The sequence below is a fragment of the Lampetra planeri genome, unplaced genomic scaffold (assembly GCF_965212315.1).
Source record: "Lampetra planeri unplaced genomic scaffold, kcLamPlan1.2.h2 scaffold_285, whole genome shotgun sequence".
NCBI lineage: Eukaryota > Metazoa > Chordata > Hyperoartia > Petromyzontiformes > Petromyzontidae > Lampetra > Lampetra planeri.
In genome coordinates, this window is record NW_027615112.1 from 47,686 (window position 1) to 67,594 (window position 19,909).

A 19,909-nucleotide genomic window follows, 5' to 3' on the forward strand; every position below is an offset into this window, starting at 1 on the left:
TATTTTATTGTGGAGAAGCTGTTGTACAGCAGCTTCCACACAGTTCTTGAGAAAATGGGAAGATGAATCCAATGGCAAGGAGACCAGTACGATTGGAGATATCGTTCTGCTGCAGTCTTGGTCCGCCTTCACAGCTGTTGAGATGTTAACATCTTCTTCCTCCTAATCTGCCGTTGAGGACTTATTAACCCATGGCTGGTGGCAGACATTCTTATTATAATGGCGGCCTACACTCGCCAAGTGGCAGCATCGGTAACGAGTACATGTGGCATTTCAAGAGGAAAAGCATTGGCATTTGCAGTTCTAACCACACCCTGGTGGTGCTGTCACTGCTTGGTCCACAACTGCTTATCCGCCAGGGTTGCCGCTGCTTATTTTGCAGCTAACCTTCACAGAAGGTCGTTCCACTATCCACCACCTGCGGACGCGGTGCAGCTCTGCCTCCAAAGTGTAGTGGCGGATTGTCTATATATATGTCTACGTACATAATTCACAAGTATGAAAAAATAAGAATAGGTTTTACTCTTTCTGGCAATAAAATAGGTGTCAAGATGTTCAAACACCAAATAGATACCTGTCAGGAATCAAGTCTGCATTAACCACAAATACTTGTGGAAACATGCAAACAAACATCCTCTGATAACACTATGTAACACATTTTTTTTTCCTGGCTAGTGTTATTTCGTAATTGCTTATGCCTAAAAAGTATAGAGAATGGATATTATTCCCCACAAACTTTGCTTTTGTGACCAGGACAGTGATATTTGTGTCTTTGTGTTCACATAAAGTCAGAAAAAACAACATGTGAATCAAAACTAAAATGTATTTATACTAAAGTAATACAAAAATGACGACAAAAGATTTAGAAGTGAGTAGTTTTCGAGATTGACGATTATACTGTAAATCACTTTCTCACTATCTCCAGGTGATTTGCTCGTTAGTTTCTAAGTAGTTTATTTGTTCACCAAATTCCCTGTGCCTGACACCATTGCAATCTCGATTTAAAGCTTTCGTGACTGCAGGGATTCATCTTCTTGGTTCTTTCGGTAAAGTCACGTAGAAGGGAAATAATAAAATAATAAAAATAACAAAAGTTATAAAATACAATTCTCACGACGTTTCGGCCACAACGCAAGCAGCCGTCCTCAGGTGAAGAACAGGTCTGTCGGAAAGACAGCGTCTGAATGAGCACCACCAAGCTTTAATCCATGGCTTCGTGGTGCTCATTCAGACGCTGTCTTTCCGACAGACCTGTTCTTCACCTGAGGACGGCTGCTTGCGTTGTGGTCGAAACGTCGTGAGAATTGTATTTTATTATGTTTAATTTTTATTATTTTATTATTTCCCTTCTACGTGACTTTACCGAAAGAACCAAGAAGATGAATCCCTGCAGTCACGAAAGCTTTAAATCGAGATTGCAATGGTGTCAGGCACAGGGAATTTGGTGAACAAATAAACTACTTAGAAACTAACGAGCAAATCACCTGGAGATAGTGAGAAAGTGATTTACAGTATAATCGTCAATCTCGAAAACTACTCACTTCTAAATCTTTTGTCGTCATTTTTTTCTCTTCTACGTGACTTTACGTGACTTTACCGAAAGAACCAAGAAGACCATTGCAATCATTGAAGATGTAGTCCAACAAGGATTGAGTGCTCATGTACTGGTCCTGATTAGACACTGCCTCACCAATACATCACCTGGAATGGAACATTTTACAAACAAGTTGAAGGCACTCCAGTTGTAGACAATGTTTTCACGGAAAATTTTGAGACAGATGCCATCCAGACATTCATTCTACATCCGTCCTTGTTGAAGAGGTACATAGATGACACATTCGTCATCTGGCCACATGGCCGACCAGCTCTGAACCAATTCCTCAACCAGATTAATTTCATACACCCAGCCATCAAATTCACCATGGAGGTGGAAAAGGATGGCAAGCTACCATTTTTGGATGTTCAAATCGAAAAGAGACCAGATGGCTCAATGGGACACTGTCTACAGGAAAGCAATTCATACAGATGCCTACCTAAAATCTGACTCCCACCACCATCCATCCCAGAAGAATTCCCTCATCAAAACTCTACACCATAGAGCTCGATGAATCTCCGACCATCATCACCTAGCCAGTGAACTGAAACACGTGCACAAAGCTCTCAAGATGAATGGATATTCGGACCACACAATCCGTAAAGCTATCACTCCAACCGTTGGGAAAGAACCATCAGATGTAATACTTCCTGTTTAAATCTTGACTTAAAGCTTTTGTGAATGTAGGAATTAATATTATTTGGGTCTTTCGGTAAAGTCACGTTGATAGGTTCAAAGAAAATAACAAAAAACTACGACGTTTCGATCATAACACAAGCGATCGTCATCAGGAGGAAAGAGGAAATCTGCTGAATGCAGACTTGTTTCATAGGGTGTCGTCCTTGGGTCATAAACGAAGTGGGCGGGGCTAGGGATGTTAATGTGAGAGATTAGCATGTTAATGTAAGATCGCAGAGCCACCGCAACGTAAAGGTTGGCATTCGTACTTGGCCACGTTGGTGCGAGAAATTAAACCTGTTAATGTGAAATCGGAGAGCCGAAGCCATGGGAAATTTTTTTTGACATCGAAACGTGGCAGGAAGCATCACAGCCAGTTATGACTTAAGCTGGTTGATAACGTCCTTCCAATGATTGCTAAGTTTGTACCCATCTTCTCGGTTGAAATAGTATCCGTCTGTATATATGGATGGCTTCATGAACAAATCTTTGTTGATAGCCAGTGGGTTTGCAAGTACCTTCGTCTTAGAGAAATCTATTTCGTGAGCCCACCGCATTAAAAGAATGATCAGCCATGACCGAGGTATTCGTCCTTCCGTGTTTCAGATCTGCCTCATGTTCACGAAAACGGTTCGAGACATGTCGCTTAGTTTCCCCAATGTAACTACTGCCACAGACACAGATTAGTTTGTAGACGCCGGGGTATTGCATATCAGGGATCACATCCTTCACAGATTGGATCAGATCACGAATTTTACATGTGTTAAATCGAACCTAGATCTTGTATTTGATCATGATTTTGGAAATAGTTTTGGTGACCCCTGCTATGTATGAACCTATCTACGTGACTTCTGGTTTAGTTTGAAGGCTTCAGGAAGCCCACACGGTGAGATTTGCCCCAGGCCCCACACTCCCTATGGATGGCTGACTGGTTTATAGTACAGTGCACCAAATCAACGTTCCACCACCGTGGACTACATCCTTTTGTGTGTAGAGCTGCCGTGACATCACCTGTATAGCTGAACACAAATGGGATATGAGCTGTCACTTCACGTATGACTTGATGCATGGAAGGAGACTGAGAGAAGCGATAAATGATTTTCTGAATTAATGAATGAGTAAATGGATTAAGTGCCTAATTAATGAATTAATTGACAAATAAAGCATTTAATTAACCTATGAATTGATGAACAGATGAAAGACGAAATGAACGAACCAGTGAGCTACTCAATGAATGCTGGTGACGTGCTCCCTTTTGCGCTGTCGCTTTCTGCTGGGAGTGCACAGACTGCGTGAGTTTCGGGTTCAATATGAGACTGGGGACCATGGTGCATTGTCATCAATACATCGATTACAAGCATTTCTTGAGGCGGCCCCATACCTGAGCGGAGTGTAACTTGGTTGCATGCAACTGAATAGCTCCATAAGAGGGTTTTTTCTTGGGTTAGATTGCGTAAATATATAAATATGTCGTTAAAACCCGGCACCACTTGACACAGCCAACTAGTAAGGGTTGTCACCTAAACAGAACATGCCAATTCGTCACTAGTACAGCACACCGGTGTGTTGGAGAGCCAAGCCACAACATTTACAATCTGAGTACGACGTTTCGCCAGTAATTACAACTAGCTTCATCAGGCGACAGCCAGATTTGTGTAGAAGTCCACGTGTTTCGTTCCTTACAAAGAGGCATAGATGTGGTGACCACACTTCTGCACTCTTGCGCAAAGTGGGGGGGGGTGAGGGATTAATGAGCCAACGTAAATTATGCATGCGCATTATGCGAGCCCTTTGATCTTATCCTTCCTGTCCATTGTGTATTAAAATAGTTGTACCAACAGTAATCCCTATTGAAGTATGGTACCCTGTATAGGCATGCATTTAAACAATGTATAATTTGACGATTTGCTTCAACGCAGCACTAAGTCGATAGCTATGCAAACGGTAACAATATTTATTTATTTATTTCAATTTCGATAGATTATCTAATTAGTCTTGGCCAGTAGTAGCTAGTTTTGTGTTCTTGTTGGCACGCGTGTATTTAATATTTCTCTGATGTTCTTTTAGTCTCGTGCTGATCATTCGTCCTGTTTGGCCAACATATCATTTGCCACAAGTGCAGTTAATCCTGTAGACACCTTCTGTTGATCGCTTCGGTAACACATCTTTTGTACCAGAAGTCAAGTTCAAGAAACAAAGTACGTTTTTATTACAACTTAAAATATATATACATATATAGATATACATGTCCATCCAACCACGTCTCAATGTTTATGTCTGGGAGAACACGCTAGTTTCTCCCTCTGCGGAGTCTCCACCATTTTTCTTTCTTCTTGTTTCCCAGCTCCTGGTCTTGGCACTCCTTCCCTCTGTCTCCTCCTCGTTCATTCTCCTCTTCCTCATCGTTCTCCAGCTTCCGTGTGCAGCCCAGGAAGTTCCAAATTGCCCAACGCCAGAAACTGTTCTTTCTCTCTCCCTTAGAAGATGGGATGTGCTTAATCTCTTTCTTCTCTTCCTGAATACTGTCTGCCCTCCAAGGTTGCTCGCATCTCCTTTCCTCATTCACCACTTCCTGCTTTGTATTGTCTTCAATCATGTCGACCTCCTTCAGCTCTACCTCATTTGCCTCTAACTCAATAGCTCCTACTTCTTTTGCCTCTAGCTCTATTGTCTCTACACCATTCGCCTCTACCAAAATCGCCTCACTCTCCTCCACCTCAATAGCCCCTACCTCCACTTCTACCTCAATCACTTCTACGTCATTCGCCTCCAACTCATTTGGATCTACCTCCATAACCACCTCCCGCTTGGCCTCTCCCTCAATCTCCTCTACCTCTTTTGCCACTTCCTGGTTGGCATCTACCTCGACTGCCTCTACTTCATTCGCCTTGAGCTCAATCACTGCTACCTCCACTTCTACATCAATCACCTCTACCTCATTCGGCTCCACCTCCGTAACCACCTCCTGCTTGGACTCTCCCTCAATATCCTCTACCTCTTTTGCCACTTCCTGGATGGCATCTACTACATATGACTCAACCTCCTTTGCCCCTTCCTGTTTTATCTCCTCCACCACGTTCTCAACTTTTTTTGACATTTCCTGTTTGGCCTTTACCTCATTCGTATCTACCTCATTGATCAAGACCTGCAAGGCCTTTTCTTCAATCGTGTCGACCTGAATTGCCTCTACCTGTTTCACCAATTCCTGCTTTGTATCCCTCTCAATCCCTTCTACGACATTGGCCACTACCTCTTTCACCACTTCCTTCTTGGCCTCTCCATCATTCCCCTCTCCCTCAATCTCGTTTTCCTTCATCTCTTCTACTTCCCGAACTTTCATCTCAGTCCTTCGTAGCTTCCTATTCCTACGTTTCCTATGAACACCATCCTCTCCCTCTTTCTTTGTCTCCACAACATTATCAACTTTCTTTGCCACTTCCTGATTGGCTATTCCCTCATTCCCATCTACCTCATTTGGCTCTATCTCTTCTGCTAATACCTGTTTTGCATCTCTCTCAATCCCCTCTATGACATTGGCCGCTACCTCTTCCACCACTTCCTGCTTTGCCATTGCTTCTACCTCAATCACCACTACCTCTGCTTCATTCGCTAATTCCCACTTGCCATCTCCTTCTAACACCTCTACCTTATTCAACTCTACCTCCTTCATCACATCCTCCAAAGCCACTGCCTCAATCATCTCTACCTCAATCGTCCCAACCTCCACCACTTCCTGCATGGGCTCTCCCTCACTCCCCTCTCTCTCAGCCACCTCTTCTTTCACCGTCTCCTCCAGAACTTTCTTCTTGTTCTTATGTTTCTTCCTACTCCCACGTTTTCTCTTCATACCATTTCTCTCCCCCACTTTCTCCATCTCCTCCATCTCGTTCTCAACCTTCTTGCTATTCTGGCATGTCTGCTGCACATCTTCATTATTAGTGTTGACTTCCGCCTGCTCCTGCTCTTCTGCCTGTTGCTGCTGGTGGTGGATGATGAAGCTCTTCAGCTCGGTGCTGTTCTGGAATTCCAGCAGCTCCTGCTGATACTTGGCCTGCTGCTGTGCACAACGATCCAGCAGGATCATCTCAAGCTCCCGTATCTGGCGCTCAGCTTCTAGTCTTATCGCACAGAGCATCCTCTTGCGCTGCCCCTTCGAGCCAGGGTCTGGGGAGTCACATGGGGAGAAGAGAGCAGCACCACAATTGATTAATTAATGGGTGTTTGAGTATTTCCTGTATTATAATAGGTTTTTGCCCTTTTTTCTGGCAACAAAACAGGTGTTAAGATGTTAAAACACCAAACTAATACCTTTTACAAGGAATCATGTCTGCATTAACCACAATGCTTGTGGTCAGAATGCAAACAAAAAAATACTCTGATAATATATGCATTGTCCTTGAAACTGATTGGTCCACACCAGAGACAGCTTTATTTTGAGCCTCGTCTCAAACGGTGTTAGACCAGAGGACGCAAAAATGCGCATTTCCTGTATGTTATTTTGGTAAAGAAACTTGGCACCATTGACAGGAATCTAACTTTACTTGAGACCAATGTAACAATGATACCACTGTAGGGAGGTCTGGAGGTTGACTCATGGGCCGGAGACACCTCCTCCTCCAAAGCACTTCCAGGCCAAACATAAATAAACTTCCCTTGTCTCCGAAAAAGTAAGATGGATTGATGACCAAGCTGTGGAGGTTTGGCTAAATTTATAAGATGTCCATTGTTTCACAAGAGAGAGCATGAATCGGATAAGAAATACACTATTAATTCTTATACACTGATCCATTCATACAATTAGTATATTAGTGGGCTACGTTAGAGAAGGAGAAGATAAAGGGAGGAGAGGAGAAGAGGAGGGCCGGGGTGCCCGGAGCCCAGAGAGTGCCCAGAGGGGCCAGAGAGCCAGGGGCAACCCGATGTTTATGTTAGCTGGATAGCATGTGCTCCCGTGCATGTGAGGTTGCTCTCAACAGAAGTCGTTCCATGCACGAGAATGGCTGAAATGCTGAGTAACCACTCAGAGGTATAGTGGTTTTGCAGTGGTTTTGCAGTGGAGACGGTAAAGTAGTAAAACAGTGGAGATTTTTAAAGCAAAGTTTAAGATTTGCAGTTGTCAATTTATATTGAGCCCATACACATGGCAAGTGAAATTAAGAATACTTAAAGTGAGTGTTGCAGAATAAATCTTAGAGAAGGAAAGGTACTGCTCAAAACTGAGCTGCAAGGTCACATGCCATGAATCACATGAGCTTAAAAAAAGTGAATGTAAACCAACAAGCCTGTGAATAATTATCATGGTGAAGACACCTCTATACATTGGATACTGAAGAAAAACTATCGTGCTACACATCGTCAAAGCCCGACAACACCTGACATTCGAGAAAGAAGTACAATTTCATCGTTCTACGCATCGTCAATACCCCACCACACCTGGCAAGTCACCAGCTGCACCAAGCACCTGGCTGTTGTGTTGTTCGAAAGACACCGGCACAGCAGGTTTCTAAACGCCTGCCATGTCACCTTCTCAACACTAGCGTCAGAGACCGTCTGATACAGACTGAAAGCTGATTTCCTTTGTTGCACTGTTTGTATTTTATGAATGTCATATTATGCACTGGGTTATGCCTTATTAACCTAAATTCTGAATTTAGCCATTCATGTATTTCTATTACAGTATCACGTATTCTTTGGACCAAGTGTCAGTTGCATATTTGATGACTGGTACTCTGATTTTTTTTTACAAATGAGGGACTTGTTTTGATTAAAATGTGTCTGTGTGTGTGGTTGAACAGTGTAACAATTCCATGCGTTACATGTGTAGTGTTGCAGTACCGACTGGCTGCCAGAAGTAGCAATTGCGGGTGTTCCCACCCAAGGGGAAGAACTGGGGCAAGGGTCATGGAAGGGATAAGAACTGGGGTAAGGGTCATGGAAGGGATCCATCTGTGAGCTCCCAGAACCTGCTAGAAGGGTCGAGAAAGGGGCCGTGGCCAGGGCAGGGCCAGGCCCCGCTGGAAGCATAAAAGGGGGCGAGAGAGGGAGCTCGGGGCTGTTCGTGGGAATCAGGGTCGTCTCGCTGTGGAAGTCGTCCTCGCCGTCGCCGTCATCGCTGCCATCCTTGTCATCGCCCGATGTCTCCACTGCTGAATAGTCAGCCAGCTATCCAGTCAGTTAGCGCCGTCGAGCTTGACGGTCAGCGTTACATTATATGCTTAGTGAATCGTCTAGTGAGTACGAGTAATATAAATAAAGAAGGTGCCTCTACAGTTACTGTCTCCAGAGTCCTACATTACACATGTAATATATCTAAGAATCTGGACAATAACATTGGCTTCTGTGATTGTAGTTAACGAAGCAATCATACCAAAATAAATACAATATTTCAATCAATTATAAATACCTGCCAGAACTACATCTCCATGTATATTTGTCTGACTCCCCGTGTTTGTTTCCCCATGCCTCTCTCCCCTGATTTTGCCTTATGGTGGTGTTTTTTATTTATTTTGATAATGGAGTCAGCCTCAAGTGGGTGAAGGAAGTGATGGCAAGAGTAAAAGGTGGAAAAAAGAGATGAGTTGTTTTATAAACTTGCTCGTGGTTACTGTGCATCTGCTGTTGGCTGCCATTACATGGTAAACGAGTAATCAGTCAGATTTATGAAGAAAAAATTCGAAGGCAATTAGGGAAAGTGTGGCAGCACTTCCACCAATGTGGACGACCCCCGAGAGGACACTTTGACTTTCTCTTCTTGTTTCATTTTAGTTATCTACGTGTATAATTTTACAATTTAATTACAATTTAGTTGATATTTAAGTGTAGTACAGAATTAATGTTTTGAATATTTTTTACTCTCCAATATGTTCAGTCGGACACGGGACCCGAAACCTCCTTTTTTCCCCATATAAACATAGTATCTGCATTCACGAAATCTACTTTCATGCAAATTTTCAAGAATCTAACCCTCGCGAATGTCGAGGCATTAGCATACCTATATATCAGTATCAGTGTGTCTGTGTGTGTTATCTGAGCCCCAAGACCTTATAGAATTGCTTTGCAAACCTGCAGACGAGAAAAACATTATAGGGCAAGGTGGGGACGACCCTGCTGGGGTGCGTTGCCTCAAATATTGGTATAAGTAGCCTCCCTTCGTGAGTGGCTGGCTGAGGTGCCATCTGTCCGAGACCAGGAAAAGCGCCGGGAAAAGGTAATTTCCTAATCAAACTGCTGCGGGAGGGTGGTGTCTGTGTGCAGAAGTCCATACGTGTCTTCATCACAACTGTCTGGACCACAAGATGGGTTCCACAGGATTGGAAGGATTCACTGGTGGTCCCACTCTTTAAGAACGGGGACCGCACACATTGCAACAATTATCGGGCATCTCCCACCCCGGTGTATTTAGGAAGGTCCTGGCAAGGATTATTCAACATTCCCTTGCTAGGCACGCTGAGGAGAGGCTTGCGGACCCCTAATGTGGTTTCAGGCCGAGGGCATCCTGCACGGATGCCATATTCTCTCTCCGTGTGCTACAGCAGATGTGTAATAAATTTCAAAGAGACCTACATCTCTGCTTTATTGACCTGGTCAAGGCCTATGATACAGTCCATAGGCCAGGGCTCTGGATTGTTATTCGTGCTTTCGGAGTCCCGGACCCTCTGCTCACAATCATTAAGGACCTTCATCATGGTGGGCAGGTCTGGATAAAGTTGCGTGCCCGGGAGTCAGAGCAATTCCCTGTTTACATTGGGGTGCGACAGGGATCTACTCTGGCTGACACATTATTTAGCATCATCTTCGACCACATAGTTCTAGAAGCTTTTTATGACTGTACCGGTGGATTTTTTTCAATTTGGTACAGATACAATGGGAGGCTGATTGATGCCTGGGTGAGGTCAAGGGATGGCTCCCTACTGGTCAATCATGTTACGTACACTGATAATTTGGTAGTTAATGGTCACACTGAAAAGTAGTTGGAGGTTCTGCTGCTAAGCCTGGAGCGTGCGACAAAGAGGTGGGGCCTTACCATCAGTCCCACCAAAACTAAGCACCCGCCTGAGTATTTTGTATAATTTAATACTCCGCCCCCTCAACTACTCATGAGTGATGGGGTAGTTGTAGAGAGACAGGAGAAGTTTACGTACCTGGGTAGTGTGCTTATGCAAAAATTCCGGTTTGGCAGCAGAGGTCTCACTCCAAATCGGTCAAGTGGCATATTTTCATCAGCTTCGTAACACTGTGGGGTATCTACCTGGCCTGTTACTCGACACAAAGCACTGGGTCTTCTTGGCCAATGATGAAATAAATGAAAACTCTGAACCAGCTTTAAACTTTCAGACTGGCCTGCCTACGATCCACCCTGGGTTTAACTAGGCTGGAATGTGTGAAAAGCTCACAAATCTTTGAAATATATGGACACATTCCCATCAGTGAGCTCCACTGGTGGGCAGGGCTGCATTGCCTGGGTCATTTAGCCCGCATGCTCAGCCACCACATGCCCAAGCAGCTGCTGTTTTTCCAGATAGAGGGGGCTAAATGGGCGTGGCACGGCCTGGAGAAGAGATGGACTGATGCAGTCAGTACAGGAGGATACGGAGCTGAGTGGACTTGCCAAAGACTGGTACCACTGGTGTCAAGTATGGTACCACTGGTGTCAAGATCGGCCTCTATGGAGGAAGCTCGTGAAGGATGCTCATGGGCAGTTGTTGACAATTTCCCTCCAGCAAATAAGGAGGGCAGAAGAGCGACGCTCACAACAACAGGCGGTGCACTGGATGACTAAAAGGCAGCAAGTTGGCACAATAGGATGCAAAGGTGGTGCGTCTGCCAGTCATCTTAGTCAGTCAACCCATCGCACTGGGGTCTGTCCCCTGATCTCCTGTCGGCAAGCCTTCGACACTTCAAGTGGCCTCGGAGTGCACCAGGCCTGGCACAAGCGCCATGGTGACGTCTCTAGCACTTAGTGGCGAATGAGGGCTGTTGTTGTTATCTGAGCCGGTTAGGGGCCTCCCCTAGGTCCCCTCAGCCTCAAATAGATATCCGATGCGGTGTGTAAACATCGCCACTTGGGAGACAAAGACGGCCAAGTGTGGTGCTGGCAACCCACCCCTCGTGTGCGGTGCCGGCCGTCATAGGTGCTCACTAACAACACTTGCTCCTACATTGTTTCAAGGCTATACACAAGATTTCTGTCTTTGTTTGTGTCTATGTGCAGTGTCTGTATGAGTGGTTGGGAGCAGTAGTGTCTGTGGGGATCGACCTGAGTTCGATTCCCATTCACAACCATCAGTGACTAATAAATCAAACCAGTCGTGTGCCTCCCCTACATCTCCTCAGACTTAAAATAGTACCTTGTGCAACGTATAAACATCAACACTGGGGAGACAAAGGCATCCGGGTGCTATTGTAGGGCTGTTACGGGAGGGCTGTAAGTGCATACGATCCAATGGGTAACAAACACAGTGGGCGGAGTTACGGGAGTACACGGGGGGGGTGCCCGCAGCGACGTCCGCATCAGGCAGCCTGGGGGGTTGTGATCCTGTTGGGGGGTATAAAGGGGGAGGACAAAGAGAGCTCGGGGCTCAGTCTGGGAACGAAGGAGGAAGAGTGAAGATCCTCTAGCTAGAGCCCTGGACTCCCCTCGACGCCGCCCTTGTCAGGGCTGCAGAGGAGCGAGCCAGAGGCGTGGTTCCGTGAACCAGGGTTAGACCCTGGGACTCCGGAGACCGTAGCCCGACTCACCAGTGTCGGGCCAGTTAGCCTCCCCTAGCTCGTTAGAGGAGGACTTGGGGATAGGTGAGATTAGCTAGGGGGTATCCCCAGTTATCCGGGTGAGGGGGCCGCTACCCCCTCTAGTGTTGTCCTGTACCGATAAGCTGAAAATAAATATACGTGTGCCTCAACCTGGGTGTCCAGCGTCTTCACCGGTACTTCATCTGGTGTCAGAAGTACTACGGACATGGAAACACGTCAGACAGCTCGAGCCAGAGTACCGGAGGAGGACACTGCTGAAGTCGTTGAGCCCGAGGCGGCTCACCAAGACATGGCGCAGCCGGGGGCCGACGCCTTCCTACCGGGGCATCGGCATGAAGAGGGGCCGCAGCCAGACGCGCTACGGCTGGCTCACGAGAGACTGGCGGAGCTACTGTACGCCGCTGCCGCCACGCTGGAAAACATCACGCGGCTGGGGGCTGGTGGTCCACCACGGGGCGAGGGGAGTCGTCAACCTGAGCGCCTTCCCGCCATTTCTGAAAACTCAAACTTTGAATTTCCCGCCATCGTCACGGCAGCTGCGGAGGGCGTGGCCGGGCTCAACCTTGGGTCCGACACCGCTCTCGCTGGGACAGCTGCGTCATCTCCAGCGGAGGGAGCGTCATCACATCCGCGACAGGCGATTCCATCTGCCATTCGCGCCGACGCACAGCCGAGTCCCGGGGATAGCAGCCTACAGACGTCCAAGGCGAACGCTGCGCTACAACAACGGCTGCCTCCGCTGAAAGAATTTGTTGGTGCAGAGGGCGACTGGGGCGGCTTCCAGCGACGCTTCATCGCCCACCAAGAAATGGCAAGGTGGTCCGACGATGAAGCCCTCTGCGCGCTGCCGGCGCTCCTCGACGCAGACGCGCTCGCCGCCCTCACATCGGCGCCGAAAGAGAAGCGGTCTACTCTGCCGAAGGCACTACAGCTGCTGGCCGGGGTCTATGGACCTTCAGCGGAATGCAGAGAGCGGTTCTACGAGCGCAAGCGGGGTGAGAAGGAGTCGCCCCTGGCATACAGGACGAGCCTCCTAGCGCTGGCTAAGACGGCTTTTCCCCGTATGGACGACGATGGCGTGGACGCGATGGTCACGGAGAAAATACTCCTCCTGGCAGACGACCTGGACATCGCTGTCGTCGCACAGGAGGACGCCGAGATGACCTCTCTTCAGGCGGCGCGCCTCCTTCACGCCAACCTTCTGTCCCTGCGGCGGAAAGCCAGCAGGGCATCGGCAGGGCGTGCGGTGGCTGCAGCCACCCTTCCGACGGAGGAGCTCTTCGCCGTCGACCATCGACGGCAACAGGCGCAAGAAGTACGGTCGGCCCGGGACGGGTCAAGCCGTTTCAACCGCCCGTCGTCTCCACCGGGGCTCCCGCGGTGTTTCAACTGCGGCGTCCGGGGCCACGTCGCCTCGGGGTGCCGCTCTCCTCGACAGCGCGGGACGACGGCTCGACGGGACGCCGGGCCTCCTCCTCCCAAGCTCCAGCAACATGACCCGGCGAGTCGCGGCACCACACATGTTTGGCCAAAGCACCTACCCGTTGCACGCTCTCGCACCACAACAAACGGGGGGCCGATGTCGCGTTGCGTGGGGCCAACGCGGATCACTGCGGGGACTCAAATCGAGCCCAAACAGTGGTCCGTGTTGGCCCATCGCGTGGTAGCCGCGTCGTCAGGGTCGTCGGCCGTAGTCGGACACATTGACGGGGTAGAAGTACGCATCTTGGTCGATACGGGGGCATCGGCGACAATCATTTCGGAATTAATTTACAATATTCTGCCCGTACAAAGCCGGCCTTTACTGCCGGTTAACGTCCCATTCTATGCCGCTAACGGGGGCTCTCTCGGCATCATGGGACAGATTCGAGCGCAAATTTCTATTGGGGACATCAAATTGTCGGGGCCGATTTTCGTTTCCTCCTCGCTGGCGGTTCCGTGCCTGCTGGGGACGGATTTCTTAGGTAAAATGCCCATTCGTATTTTGATCGACCAAGGATGCATTGAGCTTCCATCGGGGCGGCGCATGGCGTTCCTGCCATCCCCTGCGGCGGCTCGGTCGGCGTTCGCGACGGTACCGGCGTTCGTCGTTGAAACTGTTCGTGTGCCGCCGGGAGCTCAAATGCTAGTGCCTCTCAAACTTCGTAAGCCCTTCGCTAAGGGCATAGGGGATCAGGGTGTTTTGCTGGGACCGTCTAGGGCCGGGGTTAATGGGCCTCATTTGATTCCGGCCCAGACCGTCGTAAGAGGGGACGGGGACCCTTTCATCGCGGTCCTAAATGTGGGATCGCAGACGGTGGTGGTTCCTCAAGGGACGGTGCTCGCTCACGCGACGCCAGTGCCCTGCGAGGAACCTGTCGCGAACCACGTTGGCACTGCTTCCCGGATGCTCCCACATTCGGACAGCGATGAAGGGTGGATCGACGCGCTTTGTGCGGGATCGACGGACCTGACAAATTCAGAGCGCCAACAGCTTAGAACGCTACTGAGGGAATTTTCCGACGTTTTCAGTCGTGAGAAATATGATTTGGGTTGCACTCACCTGCTGCGTCACCATATTGACACGGGTGACAGCGCGCCAATTCGCCAAAATCCGTTTCGGTTAAGTCCCGCCGAAAAGGACCATGTCAAATCGGCTGTTGATGACATGTTAGCCGCCGACATCATTTCTCCCTCCACCAGCCCGTGGGGAGCGCCGATCGTCCTGGTTAAAAAGCAGGACGGCTCGTTGCGGTTTTGCGTGGATTTTCGGCGCCTTAATAAAATTTCGGTTGCCGACGCATACCCGCTCCCACGGATGGACGAATCGCTGGACGCTTTGGCGGGAGCGCGATTCTTCTCCACACTAGATTTACTTTCGGGATTCTGGCAGCTTCCTCTGGACGATGATTCTAAACCTAAAACTGCTTTCCGTACACCGCACGGCCTGTTCCAATTCAACCGGTTGCCGATGGGCTTACACTCAGCGCCGGCAACTTTCCAGCGATTGATGGAATTGGTTTTGGCTGGATTGCAATGGGAATCGTGCCTGATTTATTTGGATGACGTTATTGTCTTTGGTAAAACTTTTGATGAACATCTCCAGAGGTTGCGGGCGGTTTTCCTAAAGATGCGGGCTGCTAATTTGAAATTTAAGCCCCAAAAATGCCATTTGTTACGCGAGTCGGTGCGTTATTTAGGGCACATCGTAGGGCGCTCGGGTATTGCTACCGATCCCGCCAAAACGCAGTGTGTCAGCTCCTGGCCGACTCCCACCTCGGTGGGAGAGGTCAGGAGTTTTATTGGCTTCGCATCATATTACCGACGCTTCGTCGCTAATTTTGCAACAATTGCCAAACCCCTACACGCGTTAACTTCTAAAGGGGTTCGGTTCCACTGGGGTCAGGATGAGGAAGCTGCTTTCTGCTCCCTTCGGGACGCGCTGGTGAAGGCTCCTCCCTTGATTTACCCAGATTTTTCGAGGCCGTTTTTGCTCGACACCGACGCGAGCAACACGGGTATTGGAGGCGTGCTTTCCCAGGTGGTTGACGGCGTGGAACGGGTGGTCGCGTACGGCAGTCGGGTGTTGTCTCCAACGGAGCAAAGATATTGTGTCACCCGTAGGGAACTGTTGGCAATTGTCTATTTCATCCAACAGTATCGCCCATATCTGTACGGTCGGCATTTCACCGTCCGCACAGATCATGCGGCACTGCAGTACGCCCTGAAGGTTCAACAGCCATCGGGACAATTGTCCCGATGGCTGGAGGTCCTCCAGGATTTCAGTTTTGAAACCACTTATCGTAAGGGCGTTCGCCACACCAACGCTGACGCTCTGTCACGGATGCCAACCGCCTCCGAATGCGCATGTCTCCTGGGGTCGGGGCGTTGCAAGCCAGTGGGGGACGTGATGGTTCCGGTCCTGGCGGCGGCCGCCGACGATGAAACGGTAGTCCCCATTGATATCGCCGAACAGGGGAGAGATTCCCTGCTTGGATTGCCCGTTGATGAATGGGGGCGCCTCCAGTTGGAGGATGCCTCCCTCCTCGCGTTGCGTCGTCGCGCCGGGGAGAGGGGGCGTGTGACGGGTCATGCCGACGCATGGGAAACCCATGCGGGCTTGCTTATGCATTGGGACGGGAAATCCCAGCGTCACCGGCTGGTGGTCCCTTCTGGCCTACGAGGTAAGGTGGTGTGGGCTGCTCATGAGCGCCTCCTCCACCTAGGTACCCAGAAAACACTCGCCTTGCTTCAGCTGAATTTTTTTTGGCCGGGTATGACAAGGGATGTCGCTGATCTGTTGGCGGCATGCCCTCAGTGTGCGCAGCGCAAACCACCGGCACGGGAGTCGAACCCGCCCTTACAATCCATCCAGGTCTCCAGAATAAATGAACTGGTCGCACTGGATATTCTGGGGCCATTCCCCGCCACCTCCAGGGGAAATAAATATTTGCTTACTGGGGTCGAATATTTTACGCGCTGGCCTATGGCCTGGCCCCTGGCGAATCAGTCGGCAGCAGCCATCGTCGACGCCTTTGTCCAAGGTTATGTCATGGACAAAGGTGCCCCGGAGCGGTTGTTGACCGACCAGGGTAGAAATTTTTCGGGGAAACTCCTAAAACAAGTCTGTGATCTCCTGGGAACGAAAAAAATTCGAACCTCCCCCTATCACCCGCAAACGGACGGGATGGTCGAGCGTCTGCATCGCACCATCACGTCTATGTTGTCGCAGCAAGTTTCGGACTCACAGGCTGATTGGGACTTACAAATTCAAGGGGTTCTAGCGGCATACAGATTGGCTCCCCATGCTGCGACGGGGTTTTCACCTTTCTTTCTTATGTATGGCCGCGAACCCGACCCACCTGTTCGGGCACAGTTGCAGATCCCCGTGCCGCTGGGCAAATCTAAATTGGACGATCACGTTAAATTTAACCTTGACAAACTGACTGAGGCGCGGGATGCGGCGAGGCTAAATTCTGACAGGCGTCAGAAGGCGAACGAGCGCCTCAGACTGGCTCGCGCGCACGTGCTGCAGTGGAAGCCGGGGGACAGGGCATGGCTGCACTGTCCCCAGGTACCACTCGCGACCTCCTCTAAACTCGTACGCCCGTGGCGGGGCCCCGTCGAGGTTATTGAGGTTTTGAGGCCTCAGTGCGTTCGAATCCAATGGGGGAGGCGCCGGTGGTTTGTACACCCCTCTAGGCTGAAGCCGTTTGTTGCGGTGCGGGGGCCCACGCCACGCACGCGAGGCCAAGCATGTGGGGGGTCGACCGACTCGGAGGGTCCGTCGCTGCTCTCGCCTGATGTGTTGCCGGCTGTCCCACCCACAGGTGCACCGGGAATGACGGGCTCACGCCCTGGAACCCCCACAGGTGATGCCGACAGTCGCGCGACTTCAATCGCGACCTCACCTCGCATGGGACAGCCGCCACCGGATGGTCCGCCGTCCGGGGTTGCCCCGTGTGACGGGCCTGCGGCAAGGACGCGCGCTAAAATGCGCAGACTCTTATAATATACAGCAGGAAGAAAAAGAAAAAATTTATTTTCCTTCACGTGTCATGGTTACTGTATGCTGCGTCGGTGGTGTGCTCCTTGCACACTGAGTGTGTTGTGTTGTGTGGGCGCGGTGTGTGTGTTGTGGGTGCGTTGTGTGTCGTGGGTGTGCTGTGTGTGATGGGGGAGTTCCTGGCTAGTTGTACATACGTGCTTACGGATTTCGTATTTATGCGGGGGGGGGGTGCGTCGGACATTCCCTTCGGGGGTATGGTTGTTGTTCTTGTTGTTGTTCTTCTATTTGCATTTTGTTGAAAAAAATGAGGCACACACGGGGTCGAGGGGTAATTGTTCCTTTATTTGGAATTGTTGCAGCCGGGACGGCTGCGAGCTGTAATGGGGGGGGTGATGTAGGGCTGTTACGGGAGGGCTGTAAGTGCATACGATCCAATGGGTAACAAACACAGTGGGCGGAGTTACGGGAGTACACGGGGGGGGTGCCCGCAGCGACGTCCGCATCAGGCAGCCTGGGGGGTTGTGATCCTGTTGGGGGGTATAAAGGGGGAGGACAAAGAGAGCTCGGGGCTCAGTCTGGGAACGAAGGAGGAAGAGTGAAGATCCTCTAGCTAGAGCCCTGGACTCCCCTCGACGCCGCCCTTGTCAGGGCTGCAGAGGAGCGAGCCAGAGGCGTGGTTCCGTGAACCAGGGTTAGACCCTGGGACTCCGGAGACCGTAGCCCGACTCACCAGTGTCGGGCCAGTTAGCCTCCCCTAGCTCGTTAGAGGAGGACTTGGGGATAGGTGAGATTAGCTAGGGGGTATCCCCAGTTATCCGGGTGAGGGGGCCGCTACCCCCTCTAGTGTTGTCCTGTACCGATAAGCTGAAAATAAATATACGTGTGCCTCAACCTGGGTGTCCAGCGTCTTCACCGGTACTTCACTGTGCTGACCACCCACCCCATCATAGGTGCTAACTCGCTAACAGCACTTGCCTCAATAGTCTGTTAAGGCTATACGGGGATCTGTCTTTGTATACAGGTGCATGTGTCTGTGTGTATGTCTGTGTGTGGAATTACAGTACTCACTTCCCCTCGGCTTGCTCTTCTCTCCACCCTGCAACAAAATCACAGCAGCGCACGTGAGACTCTAATCACATCACAGCTTACAACCACCACCATCATTACCATCTTCATAATCACCACCATAACAATCACCATGGTAACCGTCATCTTATTTCTCACTCCCAGGGTCCCTCCCCACGTGTGTCAATCCCCACATCTAACTTCACGCGTGTGGATACCGCTTCGACCAATTACTGCAAAGTATTGCAAGTCTACGGAAAAATAGCACAACGGGACACACCCCACTTGCCCTCTGCACCCCCACGTGGATCCCACATCCCCTCCCGTACCCTCACCCCTATCCCGCCCAGGCAGAGAGGGGGGGGGGCTGTAGGGGGCCACTCGGGGGTGAGGGAATAGGGAAAGGTCGACTAAGCTTTCACTGATGACCCAGTGCAGTGAATAAACATCAACACTGCGGAGGGAAAGGCAGCATTTTGCGGACCAAAAGGATCACTCGTTTGCTGCCTCAGTCTTAATAGAAGTGCACTAACAACGCTTTTCCCAGCCGTCCATACGAATCTAGGGTGACATTCGTCTGTGTGTGTTTGTCTGTGTGAAGTCGACACGGGGGTGTGTGTAACATATGTGGTGGATGTGTGTCGATGAATGCCAAAAGGATAAATGTACTCACGGAAGACATAGTCTTGACGGTACAAAGAGATGTCGTGGATGTTCGCGTTTGTCAACAACTTTGTTAACTATGTTACTGATGTGTTCAACCTCGTTGATGTTAGTCAACGAAGTTTACTAAGTCAGTTAACTGTGTTAACAATAGTTCTTGGCGATGTTGATGAAGTGGTGATGTTGATGAAGTGTTGTCCCGAATGCGATGCTCAACCGCACGGCAAGAACTCCCGAACCCCACGGAGAACCGAAGTCACCACTTGTTGGAGCCACTGGGGAGACCGCGTACCCACAGCACCTAGACGCCACAGATGATGAAGCCGAGTGAGCTCGGGTCAAATGTTGCTAACTGACTCCACAACTCACAATTTGTGGCACATACACATGATGTCCACCATGTATGGATCAGTTGTGTCGAGCTATGACATTTTGATTACATATTATCTAATTGTTTGAGGACTCAGAGAGCTATGTGACATTTTGAATAAATGTGTGTACGTGATCAATCAGTGATTAAGCAAAGGTGATTTTTTTTATCGGTAAAGTGATACCTGTAAGACAATTTACGTATCGTAAAAAAGACGATTTGTGGATCAAAAAAGCCCAATGATGTATTTTTTTGGCTGTCAGCCCTCCCATTGTACCTGATTGGCTTCCCTAAGCATGAA

At 49.6% G+C, this 19,909-nt stretch overlaps 1 protein-coding gene across 1 annotated transcript; it reads right to left on the reverse strand.

Annotated features, from left to right (window-relative positions):
* Positions 1-4,562: 4,562 nt before the first annotated feature.
* LOC144740755 (uncharacterized) lies at positions 4,563-19,533 on the reverse strand. Its single transcript, XM_078623501.1, has 3 exons — positions 19,249-19,533; positions 18,579-18,606; positions 4,563-6,436 (listed from the first exon to the last, which is right to left on the reverse strand). The coding sequence occupies exons 1-3, from the start codon at positions 19,255-19,257 to the stop codon at positions 4,563-4,565; spliced, it is 1,911 nt and encodes a 636-aa protein (XP_078479627.1). The 5' UTR covers positions 19,258-19,533.
* Between the last annotated feature and the right edge of the window lie 376 nt (positions 19,534-19,909).